The 14,340-nt window shown below is 49.6% G+C and overlaps 1 protein-coding gene across 1 annotated transcript in view; it reads left to right on the top strand.

Annotated features, from left to right (window-relative positions):
• Positions 1–12,124, top strand: part of map3k3 (mitogen-activated protein kinase kinase kinase 3) — a 23,826-nt gene extending 11,702 nt beyond the window's left edge. Inside the window, exons 10-17 of the mRNA XM_056611765.1 lie at positions 13–80; positions 210–311; positions 920–1,081; positions 2,748–2,896; positions 5,168–5,299; positions 7,815–7,944; positions 8,043–8,220; positions 9,665–12,124. Of these exons, the coding sequence (XP_056467740.1) occupies positions 13–80; positions 210–311; positions 920–1,081; positions 2,748–2,896; positions 5,168–5,299; positions 7,815–7,944; positions 8,043–8,220; positions 9,665–9,893 (1,150 nt within the window). The 3' untranslated portion in view covers positions 9,894–12,124. The remainder of the gene's footprint in view (positions 1–12; positions 81–209; positions 312–919; positions 1,082–2,747; positions 2,897–5,167; positions 5,300–7,814; positions 7,945–8,042; positions 8,221–9,664) is intronic.
• The last annotated feature ends 2,216 nt before the right edge of the window (positions 12,125–14,340 follow it).

Raw genomic sequence — 14,340 nt, 5'->3', positions numbered from 1 at the left:
TCGCCACGCCAGCCCCTCCCTCAGGAAGTCTCGCATGCACCGGGCCAAGAGTTACCCTGACAACCGGCAGGAATGCCCAGGTGAGCCCCGCCCCGGCAACGGCAGCCTTTTTATCATTGTTGTTGTTGTTATCGTCGTTGTTGTCGTTGTTGTTGTTGTCCTCAAAAATAACAAGTTAACCCCGCCTCGTGACCTTTGACCCCGGGCAGTGTCGGACCGGGAGAACTGCGGGTACGACCGGGTGGTGGGGAAGGGGGGGACGTACCCCCGGCGGTACCACGTCTCCCTGCACCACAAGGACCACAGCGAAGGTGAGAGGGGGGCCCTCTCTGTCTGCCTGCCTGCCTGTATAGGACCCCCCACTGTCACCCCCATATCCAATACCCATAGAAGGTATGAGACAGGCCTGGGATAAAGACACAGCAGTAAACACATGGCCTGGGGATACGACATACTTCTGTGAGGTGTCTGATGCAAGAGATAGTGATGGGGTAATGAGTCATTTCCTAGAGCTCAATGTGCAGCTGGTCCATTACACGTCAGTGGCTTTTGAGTCAGAGCCCAAGAAGAAGAAGAAGTAGTCAATCGAGGGATAATTCAGTGACAGCTTCAATCATCACCACTCTGCTGATTAGGATGAGACCGTCCCTGGCTGAAGGGGAGAGGGAGAGAGAGAGAGAGGGGGAGGGAGGGAGGGGGGGAGAGAGAGAGAGAGAGTGATGGAAAGAGTAGAGAGAGTTGACGGTAGGGCTTTAATTGATTGATTACAGCCGGTGATTGGCCCGAATGAAGCAATCAACCAATCACACGTCCTTCCTCCTGAAGTACACCTTTCCGCATGATCATCATGAACCTCGGTTCCTTCCATCATCTCACTTGACCCCCCCCCCCCCCCCCCCCGCTGTCTCCCTGTGGTCAGGCCGGCGGACGTTTCCACGGATACGGCGTCCCCACGGCAACCTGTTCACCCTGGTGCCGTCCCGGCGCTCCCTGAACGGCAGCGAGGAGAGCCTGGGCGGCTGGCAGCCGGCGGACCCCCAGGGGCGGTTGCGCACCCACGAGCGGCCCGTCGCCCACAAGTGTAACTACCCCCCCCCCGTGGCGTAGCACGTAGCACGTGTTAGCATGGCATGACTTGCAATAGCACACATGAGAGTAGTACGTCTTACCATAGCATGTGGCTGCAGGACATGAATTTAGCCAAGCATTAATTAGCTTAGCATGAGTTAGCGTAGCATGTATTAGCATAGCATATGTTAGCATGGCATGACTTACAATAGCACACATGAGAGTAGTATATCTTAACATAGCAGGTGAGTGCAGGACATACATTTAGCCAAGCATTAATTAGCTTAGCATGAGTATGTATAGCATGAATTAGCATAGCATATGTTAGCATGGCATGACTTACAATAGCACACAAGAGAGTAGTACGTCTTAACATAGCATGTGGCTGCAGGACATATATTTAGCCAAGCATTAATTAGCTAAGCATATGTTAGCATGTCAGGAATTAGCATAGCATAGGTTAGCAGGGCATATATTAGCATGGCATAACCTATAATAGCATACATGAGCGTAGTATCTCTTAACGTAGCATATGGTTGCATGACATTTAGCCAAGCATTAATTAGCTTAGCATAAGTAAAAATAGCATGCGTTAGCATAGCATATGTAAGCATGGCAAAGCCTATAATAGCAAACATGATCGAGCATATCTTAACATAGCATATGGTTGATTGACATAATTTAGCAAAGCATCAATTAGCTTGCCATAATTTAGCATAGCATCAATTAGTTCAGCATAAGTTGTTAGTATAGCATATGTTAGCATAGCATAACAAGCATAGCGTATCCGTTTGTTTATTCAAAGTCCTATGAGTAGAACTACTAACCGCCGTAGGGTAATGGAACCGCTTTTTTTTCTGTTTTGTCCGGAACGGATCTCGTGGGACCCGAGAACAAACAGTTCCAGTTTGTTGTCTTTGGTTTGGGTTCCTTTTGTTTTACGAGCTTACACGAGTCGTGTTGGGACAAACATATGCGGGCATGTGCTGACAGGCCACAGACCCGGTGGAACCTCGCTGGAACGTTCTCTGAGTGCAGGCGTGAACGCGCCAGATTAGGACATTTCAGTTACTTTCAGGCAAACACGACGAGGAACACGTCTTTGAGGATTAATGCGTGGCTGGTTGTCTCTTGAATATTTCATTATCTACCATATGTATCTGCAACGCATGACGTTGGCTGTTTGATCTGGAAAACAAGAACAAACCAAGACTAGAATGTGAGAGAGAGAGAGAGAGAGAGAGAGAGAGAGAGAGAGAGAGAGAGAGAGAGAGGAGAGAGAGAGAGAGAAGAGAGAGAGAGAGAGAGAGAGAGAGAGAGAGAGAGAGAGAGAGGGAGAGAGAGAGAGAAAGAGAGAGAGAGAGAGAGAGAGAGAGAGAGAGAGAGAGAAGCCAGAAGCACAACACAAACACAGCTGCAAAACAAGAGAGTCAGGTTCGGGCTTATCACACCACTTGAACTTTGTTCAATTCTCCCAGTCAAATAATAAGCCAATCAGGATGTAATGAGTCAAAACCAGCCCGGGTTCCCAGTGCTACAGTTTTCTCCCCCACTGGTGTGGTCGTGTTTTCCAGTACAGAATGAGTGTCAGGGAGCAGGTATCTCAACTCACCCAAAGTCTAGCCGATCAGTCCGGGTTCATTCACACCGGCTCCTCTCCCCCCCCCCCTTCCCTACAGCTCCCAGCGCCCCGGTCACCTGGCGGAGGGGCAAGCTGCTGGGCCAGGGGGCGTTCGGCCGGGTGTACCTCTGCTACGACGTGGACACGGGCCGGGAGCTGGCCGCCAAGCAGGTGCTGTTCGACCCGGACAGCCCCGAGACCAGCAAGGTGAGGCCCGCCTCCCGCCGGACGCATCACCAACACCTGGTTGTGTTACTCTAAGCAGAGCTCTTCAACAGGGGGTCCGCGGCCCCTAGGGGTCCGCGGAGTTACTGCAGGGGGGGCGAAAGTTTTTGTTGATTAGACATTTTTTTTATACTCCCCCCGCAATTGTTTCCACAAATCGAAATGTCTTTAACTACACATTAACATGAATCCAACACATTAGCCGCGTTTACATGGACACTTTTGATCCGATGGAGAGAGCTTTTCTCTGCCTGCTCCTTCAATTAAGAAGAAGGATAGTTTAATATGAAACACAATTTTATACAATATATAAGTAGGGGGTCCCCGCTCCATCTCTCCGTCAGTTTGGGGGTCCTTGGCCGGGAAAACGTTGAAGACCCCTGCTCTAAAGTCCTTCTATTTCAACATTCGATCTTCCATTGGCTCTGCTCTGCCCTGTCGTTCGACCACGGCTTCAGTAAAGTCTCTTGTAGTTTATAAAGAGAGCCGGGCGATAGGCACGAGGGAACAATAAAGAACAGCAGCATGAGCCGCAGAGCCCACAGCTTGTACGGCCTCGTTGTACCGTTGGGTTCCCACAAACGGAAAGGCTAGATGACTCGCATTGAGAGGTAGCAGAACAACCGGCGAGTTTGTCCCCTTTGTACTGCCAGGTATCAACACATCAGCCTAAACGCTGCTCTAATCAGGCCCGTACCAGAAGTCTCCTCACCAGCCTCAGAGACACTTCTCGGATTGTCGCAGTTTCTCGGAAACGTCCGCGAAATCACTTCCTTCCTTTTTCTCCTCTGAGGGTGCAACGCTACGCAGCATTTCTACATCAATCACAACGACTCTGTCCTCCCAGAGCCCCCCCCCCCCCCTCCCCAACCCGAAGGCCCAAGCCCCCAGCTAGATCAAAGCCAACCAGCGTGTGTGCAGGCCTATGTTTAAATAGGTTGAGGGTTTCAATGTGTCTCTGCTGGGACCCAGGGATCCATCACTGTGTCTCTGAGGACAGACCTGAGGCCAGTGGAGGGAACACTGAGAAGCTAGTCTGTCCTATCACTGCACCCACTGCCTCACCCCCTCCCCCCCCCCCCCCCAACCGTTTTCATGTCTTTCCTGTCTGCCACTGAGAAAACATGCTCTGTCTCTTCCTGTATCTGCATGTCGCAGGGAGTGTGTGTGTGTATCTGTCTGTCTGTCTGTGTGTGTGTGTGTGTGTGTGTGTGTGTGTGTGTGTGTGTGTGTGTGTGTGTGTGTGTGTGTGTGTGTGTGTGTGTGTGTGTGTGTGTGTGGGTGTGTGTGTGTGTGTGTGTGTGGGTGGGTGGGTGGGTGGGTGGGGGGGGGGGGGGGGGGGGGGGGGGGGGTGTGTGTGTGTGTGTGTGTGTGTGTGTGTGTTCATGCCTGCGTGTGTATGTGTCTGTCTAAATAGGTACTGAATCCTGTGGTGGTGTGTGTCTGCATTGCCTTGGCCTCCTATCACCCCTAAAGTCCTTCTTCCCGTCATCGACCCCCCCTCCCAAACACACACACAAACACACACACACACACACACATACACACACACACGCACACAACCCAAGCCTGCAACGGAAGATAGTCTGTTATTTTGTTTTCTCTGTGTTGAGACTACTTCTCTCTCCTTCTCTCTCTCTCTCTCTCTCTCACTCACTCACTAACTCACTCATTCACTCTCTCTCACTCTCTCTCTCCTCTCTCTCTCTCTCCCTCGCCTCTCTCTCTCTCTCTCTCTGTCTCTCCTCTGTTTCCAGGTCTGTTCCTCTGTCACTTGTGTTCTGGCCCCAGGGCCGACCTCTCTATCTCTCTCTCTCTCTCTCTCTCTCTCTCTCTCTCTCTCTCTCTCTCTCTCTCTCTCTCTCTCTCTCTCCTCTCTCTCTCCTCTCCCTCCTCTCTCTCTCTCTCTTGTGTTCTGGCCCCAGGGCCGACCTCTCTCTCTCTCTCTCTCTCTCTCTCTCTCTCTCTCTCTCTCTCTCTCTCTCTCTCTCTCTCTCTCTCTCTCTCCTCTCTCTCTCTCTCTCTTGTGTTCTGACCCCAGGGCCGACCTCTCCCTCTGAGGTATACACAGGAACTGTTTTTTAGGAACTCAGCTCTTGGCTCGGAAAGCGCTCGCTCCAGACGGTTCCTCGGCTCGCTGTGTCTACGTTCTGTTTGTGTACCTGCCCCGAGTTCAGGGACCCTGTTTGTTAGTGGACTGACTTCCTGGACCGCGGTCATGTGGTTGTTGTTGTGGTTGCTGTGGTCCAATAGGAGGTCAGCGCTCTGGAGTGCGAGATCCAGCTGCTGAAGAACCTCCACCACGAGCGCATCGTCCAGTACTACGGCTGTCTGAGGGACCACAGCGACAAGACGCTCACCATCTTCATGGAGTACATGCCGGGGGTGAGTCTAGTTCCACCGTCACCCAGCACCACCCCCCCGTCACCCACCACCTCCCACCGTCACCCACCATCATCCACCGTCACCCAGTATCACCCAGCACCACCCAGTATCACCCACCATCACCCAGTATCACCCACCATCATCCACCGTCACCCAGTATCACCCAGCACCACCCAGTATCACCCACCATCACCCAGTATCACCCAGCACCACCCAGTATCACCCACCATCACCCAGTATCACCCACCATCACCCAGTATCACCCAGCACCACCCAGTATCACCCACCATCACCCAGTATCACCCACCATCACCCAGTATCACCCACCATCACCCAGTATCACCCAGCACCACCCAGTATCACCCACCATCACCCAGTATCACCCACCGTCACCCAGTATCACCCAGCACCACCCAGTATCACCCACCATCACCCAGTATCACCCACCATCACCCAGTATCACCCAGCACCACCCAGTATCACCCACCATCACCCAGTATCACCCACCATCACCCAGTATCACCCACCATCACCCAGTATCACCCACCATCACCCAGTATCACCCAGCACCACCCAGTATCACCCAGCATCATCAATCGAGTCAGCCTGACCGTGAACTGTAGTTGTGGAGGCAAAGAGTCGCAGTACTCCCGTCAATCAATTTGTTTTCCCCCGTCCCCTCTTTCAATACAACATATTCATATAATAGGGTTTTTCCAATACAATGATCAAAGAAAGCCGCCCCCCCCTGGCGTTGGAGTTGGTACATTCCGCCTGTCTCGTCAGTGTGTTGACACGGGAACGCTATGTGCTTCTGAGGTATTTGGGATTGTAGTTTTCATCTTGTGTTGTTGATCCAAGTCACACATATTTGGCCACTTCACTCCAGACATCACTTTATCATGATATCATGATTTTACGCTAGATACAAGATGAACCCTAAAATATGAATTGGGCAACTGTGCTTTGAGGCTAACGATAAGATAAAACACTAGAAAATGCATTTCCTGCAGAAAATGCGGTGAGTGCTGTAGTACAAAGTGAGGTTGAAAATATTTTTTAATAAAGCCACATAGACATAAGACATAAAGAAACGTTAAATGGCTTAAATCAAGTGAAGGGATTTGAACAAAAGTTCAAAAGTCTAAATGGAGTAAACCGCTGAATGAAAAGCGCAAAGCATTGCTAAAAATGCAGAAATGTAAAATGAATTGAACTGAAGAATCTGAAACGTCAAATGTATTGCCCTGCACTGCGTGCGTGCGTGCGTGCGTGCGTGCATGCGTGCGTGCGTGCGTGTGTATGTGTGTGTCTTTAAGAGAATAACGAGCCAGTGTTTGATTAAAAGTAGCTCAATAGAGTGGGAAAAAACACCCAATCTGGCAAAACTGAACGTCCTGTTAAATGGTTTGAACGAAGGTAAACGATTGAAATTTGACCGAGTTACGATGTCTTCAAGGCCGCCTTAATGCACGGGCTTGCCTGGGCTGAAGCCCCAGGGTCTACGCCGATCGTGGGGCCTATCATGAGCTGCAGTAAAAAAAAAAAAATACTGGCCCATGATAGGCCCACCAATCGGCGAAGGCCCAAGACAATGTGAATTTTTCTCGTCCAACCCCCCCCCCCCCACCCTCCAAGATCCCCTCTCAGGGGGCCTACGAAACCTCTCAGCCCCAGGGCCCAATAGCAGGTTAAGGCAGGCCTGGATGTCGTAAGTAATTTAAATGTCAGAATGGGCAGACGGCTTCAATGGGACCAACTGTAGAATATGACGGTTTGAAACTAAAACTGTGATTCTGAAGAAAGATTAAATGATATCGAAATTCCGTTTGGATATTATTGTGTGTATATTTGTTAAATGGTATGAACGAAGATAAACGGTTGAAAATTGATTTAGTTACGTCTTTAGCAGTTGAAGTACCAGAGGACAGCTCTGCGGTCCTCTCCTTGACTCGCATGTTAAAAAAAAGATAATATTTTAAAAGTAGAATATCTTAAAAAGTATAAAATATTTAAAAAAATCTGAAAAGAAGCTCGCGATTCCAATGCTATTCAGAATATTTTAAAATTTGAATGGAGACTCTAGGTGAAAAATTGAGGAAGGAAAGAAAGAAAGAATAAAACATAAGGACAATAGTTGAGCGCTGCATGCAGCACTCACCTAACAACACTTTATTGAGCCCAGAAAGGAGATTCAGAACATAGATTACAGAGGCAGAGAGAGGGGTTATCATTGAGCTTTGTTGGGGGTAGAGTTAGAGGGTTTTTCTGGATGATATTCTGATAAAGTGACGCTAGTCTGGAGTGAAGTTGCCAAGTATGTGTGACTTGGGCCAACAACACAAGATGAAAACAACAATCCTAAATACCTCACAGAGCGTTGGCAGGTGTGCAAACTCCCCCCCCCCCCCCTCTGAGACTACCAGTAACTCATCATGGTCACCTCCACGGTTCAGTCAAGGACCAGCTGTAGGAGACGCTAGGCTAACTAACGCTAACTCCTGCTTCCTTCCAGGGTTCAGTCAAAGACCAGCTAAAGGCCTACGGCGCGCTGACCGAGAACGTGACCCGGAAGTACACCCGGCAGATTCTGGAGGGCATCTCCTACCTGCACAGCAACATGATTGTGCACAGGGACATCAAAGGTGCGTCCCCACAGAACACCCCTGGGCATTCTGGGTAAATACCGAGGGTTGAGGGCGAGAAAGGGTTGAACGCAATGTGTGGGTTTCTTCTCCCTCAGGCGCCAACATCCTGCGGGACTCAGCGGGCAACGTTAAGCTGGGGGACTTCGGAGCCAGCAAGAGGCTGCAGACCATCTGCATGTCTGGCACGGCCATCCGCTCGGTGACCGGCACCCCCTACTGGATGAGCCCGGAGGTGATCAGTGGAGAGGGCTACGGCAGGAAGGCGGACATCTGGTGAGGCCGCTAGGAACCGCGGCGACGGCGTTAACCAGGGGGGATCACTGAACGTAGACTCTTAAAGGGGACATATTAAACCTCCAGGTGTCAGTGTGATGAGTCGTTACACGCCTCTTCTGACATCACAAGTGGGCGTGTCCACCTAGATGTATGGATGGATAGATGAGCAACGTTTGCTACAGTCCACTGGGTAGGCTGGTAGACTGATCTATCCAGCGTACACCTAGGCGGACACGGCCACTTGTGATGTCAAAAGAGGCATATTTTCAAATCAGCTTGTAATGGCTAATCACACTCGCACCTGGTGGTATAATATGTCTCCTTTAACGATGTTGGACCAGAGATGTTCTGATGAGAAGCTGGGCGCTTGGCTAAGTATGGGGAGTGACCACCAGAGGCGCCGTTGAGCTTAGCCAGGGACTTGACGCCATCATGGTCCTATTCTGACTGTGGAGAAACACACAACTTTTTTATGGTATTGATTAAAAGTTGATCATAATAATACATTCGATCTATATAGAGCTTTTCTAAATGCTCAAAGACGCTTTACCGACTAAACACAAAATATTAGGTTTTGAAGTTTTGATCTATTTCTGTGAAAAGGGCCGTTTTTTGTTGGACATCAGATCCCATCCTCATGCATATTCATTACAGCACGGCCGCCCATGTGATGCTCGCACAGCTGAAATCGTAGATCATCATGATACAGCGTTCATCCCTATTTACATGCATGCACATCCTCTGCCCCCGGTGGTCAGTCGTGGTACTGCAGTGTGGTTCCCGTTTCATTACGTTCCATGTGACTCCTATAATAGCTTTCTCTCTCTCTATCACAGCTTTGGTTGTACTGAGCGGTGCTTTTCCAGGTCCTTCTTAGGAAATACATTCGATTAGAGAAGTTTCCATGGATGGAAAGCTAGATTTAATGCCAAAAAGTAGAAAACAACTTCCAAAAGCGTCCTGGAATGCCCTCCTAAAGGAAAAGGGGAGGAGCCGCGCCGCTATATTTAACCTGGCGCTCGGAGGTCTCCCACTGGCCAGCTCAGGTCACCTGCTCCCCCAGGAGGATTCCCCTCCCGTGATTGGTCCCTGGGCCAGCAGGAGAAGGAAGTCACTGGATGAAGGCCAGGATGGGTCGAGGGGGTAGTGAGAGGAGGCCAAAAGGCATCACTAGGGGGTGGGATCCTCGGGTTGTCAACCATCAGCTAAATTTCAAAAACGTACATGTGTTTATGTGTGTATGTGTGTGTGGGTGCGTGTGTGTGTGTGTGTGTTTGTTTGTGTTTGTACACATGTACATTCTCATTGTGTGTGTGTGCGTGCACATGCTCACTGTGCGTGTGTGTATGTATGTATGTGTGTGTGTGTGACTCTGCGTCTTCGTGCGTGTGTGTGCACATGCTCATTATATGTGTGTACCCCCCCCCCCTCCTCCCTCCAGGTCCCTGGGCTGCACGGTGGTGGAGATGTTGACGGAGAAGCCCCCCTGGGCCGAGTACGAGGCCATGGCGGCCATCTTTAAGATCGCCACGCAGCCGACCAACCCGCTGCTCCCGCCCACCTCCTCCGACAAGACCCGCGACTTCCTGCGCCGCATCTTCGTGGAGCCCAAGCTCCGGCCCGGCGCCGAGGAGCTGCTGCGACACCCCTTCTCCCAGAGCCTCTGCTGACGGGCGGACTAACCCGCGCCTCGTTGGCTCGTTGGCTCGTTAACCGTGCACAAGCCCCGCCCGTTCTCCGCTCGGTGTCCAATGGGAGGCTAGCACGGCGACCCCCTTCTCCATGATCCTCTGCTGAAGGACCGCCCTAGCCACGGCTCATTTGGCCGATGGCGTGCACATGCCCCGCCCATTCCCTGCTCGGTGTCCAATGGGAGGCGGGCATGGACGCCCCTCCTCCCAGACCCTCTGCTGAAGGAGAGACTTACTCGCGGCTCGTTGGCTCGTTGCCGTGCGCATGACCCGCCCATTCTTCGCTCGGCGTCCAATGAGAGGCGAGCATGGACGCCCCTTCTCCCAGATCCTTTGCTGAAGGAGAGACTTACTCGCGGCTCGTTGGCTCGTTTCCCCGCGCACACCCCGCCCATTCTCCGCTCGTTGTCCAATAGGGGGTCAGCATGGGCGCCTTTTCGCCGAACCCGTGGCTCAACTGCCTACCAGGCCGCTCGGAGGGCCTGTCGGGCTGAGGCACGCCGAGCACTCCACCTTTCAGGACTTTTCTACAGCGCGACCAACAAAGGAAATATAATCCTATTTTTATAACGGAGCTAATCACGCTGAGAGCGATCGTACGGTCTTCGGTCACTTCGTACATGACTCAAGTCTATTTTTGGATGTGTGGAAATTTCTAAACTTTATTTTGCGTCTGTGCCTATGCTGCCGTGCTGTGCTTTGGGTCGAAGAGAATCCAAGATTCCAGTTGTTTGCTTTTTCTCAGTGTTATTGTTGCTCATAGACAATCCTGGACACGTTTTCACCACCAGAGGGAACCCTCATGCAGAGTATGTTTTGCCTTGTGGGCTAGCTGCCAGTGTGTTACTTTGGGACACACACTCACAAACACACCGACACACACACACTGTAAGCAATGTACTCGCGATAGAGTTCATTGTGACGCGGTTGGTGTCGTATTAACACACAGTCGAGCTGAATCCTTCTCTCCCTTGTTTACATCCTCTCTGCGGCCGCAAGTGTTTGTTAAAGGCCCTCGCCCCGTAATGCTACACAACAGTGTCACCCGGAACCCACCACGACTTAGTCTCAGTCGCCTCCTTTGAGATTAAAATGAGCTGTCTGATGTTTCAGAGCAAAAGCTCAGCGAGCCTTTTGTACCTGCTGGGAGAGAGGTTGTACTTCTCCTTGCTTCTTATCTCCAAGCTTCCAGTGTTAGACCTCATTCAGCATGCCTTTGTAAATGATGACAATCATTTACAAAACAACAAAGAAAGCGTCCATTCCTTGAGTTCTCCATATATTTTTTATACTGGTTGGTGGTAAAATGACAGTCCACTCTAAACGTTTTTTCTACGATGAACTTGCTAGCAGAAGTCGGACTACATCACATTAGCACATAGCTGTGTATTACTTTTTTGAACGTGCCAAAGAGGGTTCATGTAAAATGTGTTATTTTGTGACCATAATATCAGAAAGGGTTTTTCTGGTTTGCTCAGAGCACCTGGCGACTGGAAGCAGTCACTATTCCAAAATAGCAAAACACACAAAATAATATAGGAACTAGGAGCGGTTAGACAGTGCTGCTCACCTAAGGTGTGTTGGACCAATGCTTCTTGGTGAAGGAGAGGCTTTATGTTAACGTCCATTTCAGCCAGTTGCACTAAGATGGAACAAAAACATGAATGTTTGTTGGCCTATTTTTCTGACTCCTAGCCAATGTATTTCTTTATTTTTAATGTGAAAAATCGGTCTATTTTTATTTATGCCTTGTGTTGATTTGATTCAATTTTATAAACAAATATACGTGCATAAATATATTTTTTATATACAAGACCATGTCGTTTATAAATATACCTTTAGGACATTGCGTCTTAAAACATAATGAATTGAAAGCAGCTGGTTTTGCATAATTAAGTAGAGACATAGGGGTTTATTTCTAAAGGGTGCAACAATGGATTTGAACGCTTGGTTCTGGCTTCCAGATCAATGCTATTATTTGTATTTCACTTATTCGCCATTATTGACTTAAATTATTTCTAATCCATCAATGGATTCATTCCACAAATCATTGCAGTGTGTCCTCGAAGATCACAGCCTTGTCTTATTTTAATTTAGATTATGGTGTGAGTGATATGTGTTGAAAGAGAGAGAGAGAGAGGGAGGTAAGAGAGAGGGAGAGAGTGTGAGAGTGAGAGAGAGAGAGAGACAGAGAAAGAGAGAGGAGAGAGAGGGAGGTAAGAGAGAGAGAGAGAGAGAGAGAGAGAGAGAGAGAGAGAGAGAGAGAGAGAGAGAGAGAGAGAGAGAGAGAGAGAGAGAGAGAGGAGAGAGAGAGAGAGAGAGAGAGAGAGAGAGAGAGAGAGAGAGAGAGAGAGAGAGAGAGAGAGAAAGAGACCATGTAGTCTCAACACGGAGAGAAATTGAGTGTAAACCAATGATTCACAAAACTGGACCGGCACCAAGTGACAGTATCCTTTGCTCTACCCAATGAGACGACTTTGTTTTGTACAGGCTTCACCTGATTGGTCAGCGTAACTTACAGGCCAAGAACCCTGGGACGAGCAGACGACCTATAGAGTTTAGAGATCAATAGAGATTTATATCATGGAAATGGATTAAGTATCGGACATGACTTGCAGTGCAACGTCTAGTGTATGAAAAAATGTATTTTACAATATGGACAAAACATGTATTGTTTAATGACTGTGTATGTATATATAAAATGTACATTTTCTTAAAAGCAAATAAATTGAGCATTTTGTCTCTTGAACTCGAAGACCCAGTGTAATTCTTTAGTGTTGGAATGCGGCCCATGTCGCTATGTGCTTTGCTTTGCATTTCTAAGCTGGTTTGGAATGCGGTTGCCTCAGAGTGTAGGACCTGAATTTAACTGACTGTTTATCGCTATAGGCTTTGTGGCACCCAGTAAAACACTGGTATTGGCTCGTTAAGCTCTCTGCAGTTGGACTAAGACACACCGGGACTGCTTGAATTCACAGAACATCAATCTGTAAAGTAGTAATAGTGACGTTTTCATGATGTATATGGCCTGGGGTTTTGGTTCGGGCAAACTAGTCCGCCTAAATGTCGTCTTTGCTTGCAGATGAAGGCGCTCTTACAGTCAGTTGATTCAAGCTTATAGATCACTTGCTAGGAAACCCTAGCTCACCCTAGTGTAATCAAATTAGAAAATCTACCTGCTCACCACATTCCCTTTCCATGTTCTTCAAATTTAGCCATCGAAGTATTTCACGTATTTACACTACCATTCAAAAGTTTGGGGTCACTTAGAAATGTCCTTATTTTTATAAGAAAATCACCGTTAGCCAAGATAACATTGAATTGACCAGAAGGAAAGTCTAGAAATTGTCGATTTCAAATGCAAATGACCTGAGTCTTTTGTGTAAGCGTGATGAAGAAACATTTGACACCCAATCCCTCAAGTGAAGCCGTCTTTTTGTTTGCTTGTTGTGGCACACGTCCTTGCCATATCTGCGGAGTGCCTTTCTTTTCATGTGGAATCGACCAACAGCGTGTTGGCGAGCTCATTATGGCGTGGTGGTGTTTGGCTGGACAGCCCCTTTGCTGGCGCTGGGGTCCGCCCTGGCGGTGAAGCTCCTCTCCCACGACGCTGTAGTGGAGTCCTGCTCCCCTCGCGTTGAGTCTCCCGGTTCCTGGAGGTGAGGTGGTCCCCTTTGTGTTCAAGTCCCAGTCCACTACAGAGTAGTGGACTGGGGGGGGGTCGATCCATCTTTCTCTCTTTCTCTTTCTCTCCCTGTCTCACCCCTCTCTCTTGTCAGGTTTTTTCTCTTCGTCTAAAGGTCGGCCGCTTTGTCCCTTCAATACCTCACTCTCTCTGAGCGCTCTCACATCTCTCTTTATTGCCCTCTCCCTTTCTCTGACTCTAAAGGTCTAGCCCCTTGTCCCTCCAAAACCTTGTCCTCTCTTTGCTCTCTCCTCTCTCCCTCTCTCTCTCTCTCTTTTCACCTCCATCTCTCTCGCTCTCTGTCCTTCTGCCCGCTCCTCTCTTTCTCTCCGTCTCTTTCACTCCCCTCTCTCTCCCTTCCTCTCTCTCTCTCTCTCCCTCATCATCTCTCTCTCTCCCTCTCTCTCCCTCTCTCTCCCCCCCTCACCCTCCCTATCTTCTCTCTCTGTCTCTGTCTCTCTCTCACTCAATCTCTCTCCCTCCCTCTTTTCTCCCTCTCTCCCCGCCCTCTCCCTCTCTCTCTCCCTCCCCCCTCTCCCTCTCTCCCCGCCCTCTCCCTCTCCCTCCCCCCTCTCCCTCTCCCTCCCCCCTCTCCTCAGGATGCTTCAGCCATGGCCACAGATTACCTCAGAGACCAGATCTGAGGCGGCGTCCGCGGCGACCCCAGACGACGGTTTCAGACGGAGCCTTTCGTCTCCAGCGAGGGACTTCGGGCCTTGTAAATCACCCCCGATGTCAGCC

This window comes from Gadus chalcogrammus, chromosome 2 (assembly GCF_026213295.1).
Source record: "Gadus chalcogrammus isolate NIFS_2021 chromosome 2, NIFS_Gcha_1.0, whole genome shotgun sequence".
NCBI lineage: Eukaryota > Metazoa > Chordata > Actinopteri > Gadiformes > Gadidae > Gadus > Gadus chalcogrammus.
The sequence above is the reverse complement of the archived record's forward strand: the minus strand, read 5'-3'. Positions and strand labels throughout refer to the sequence as shown.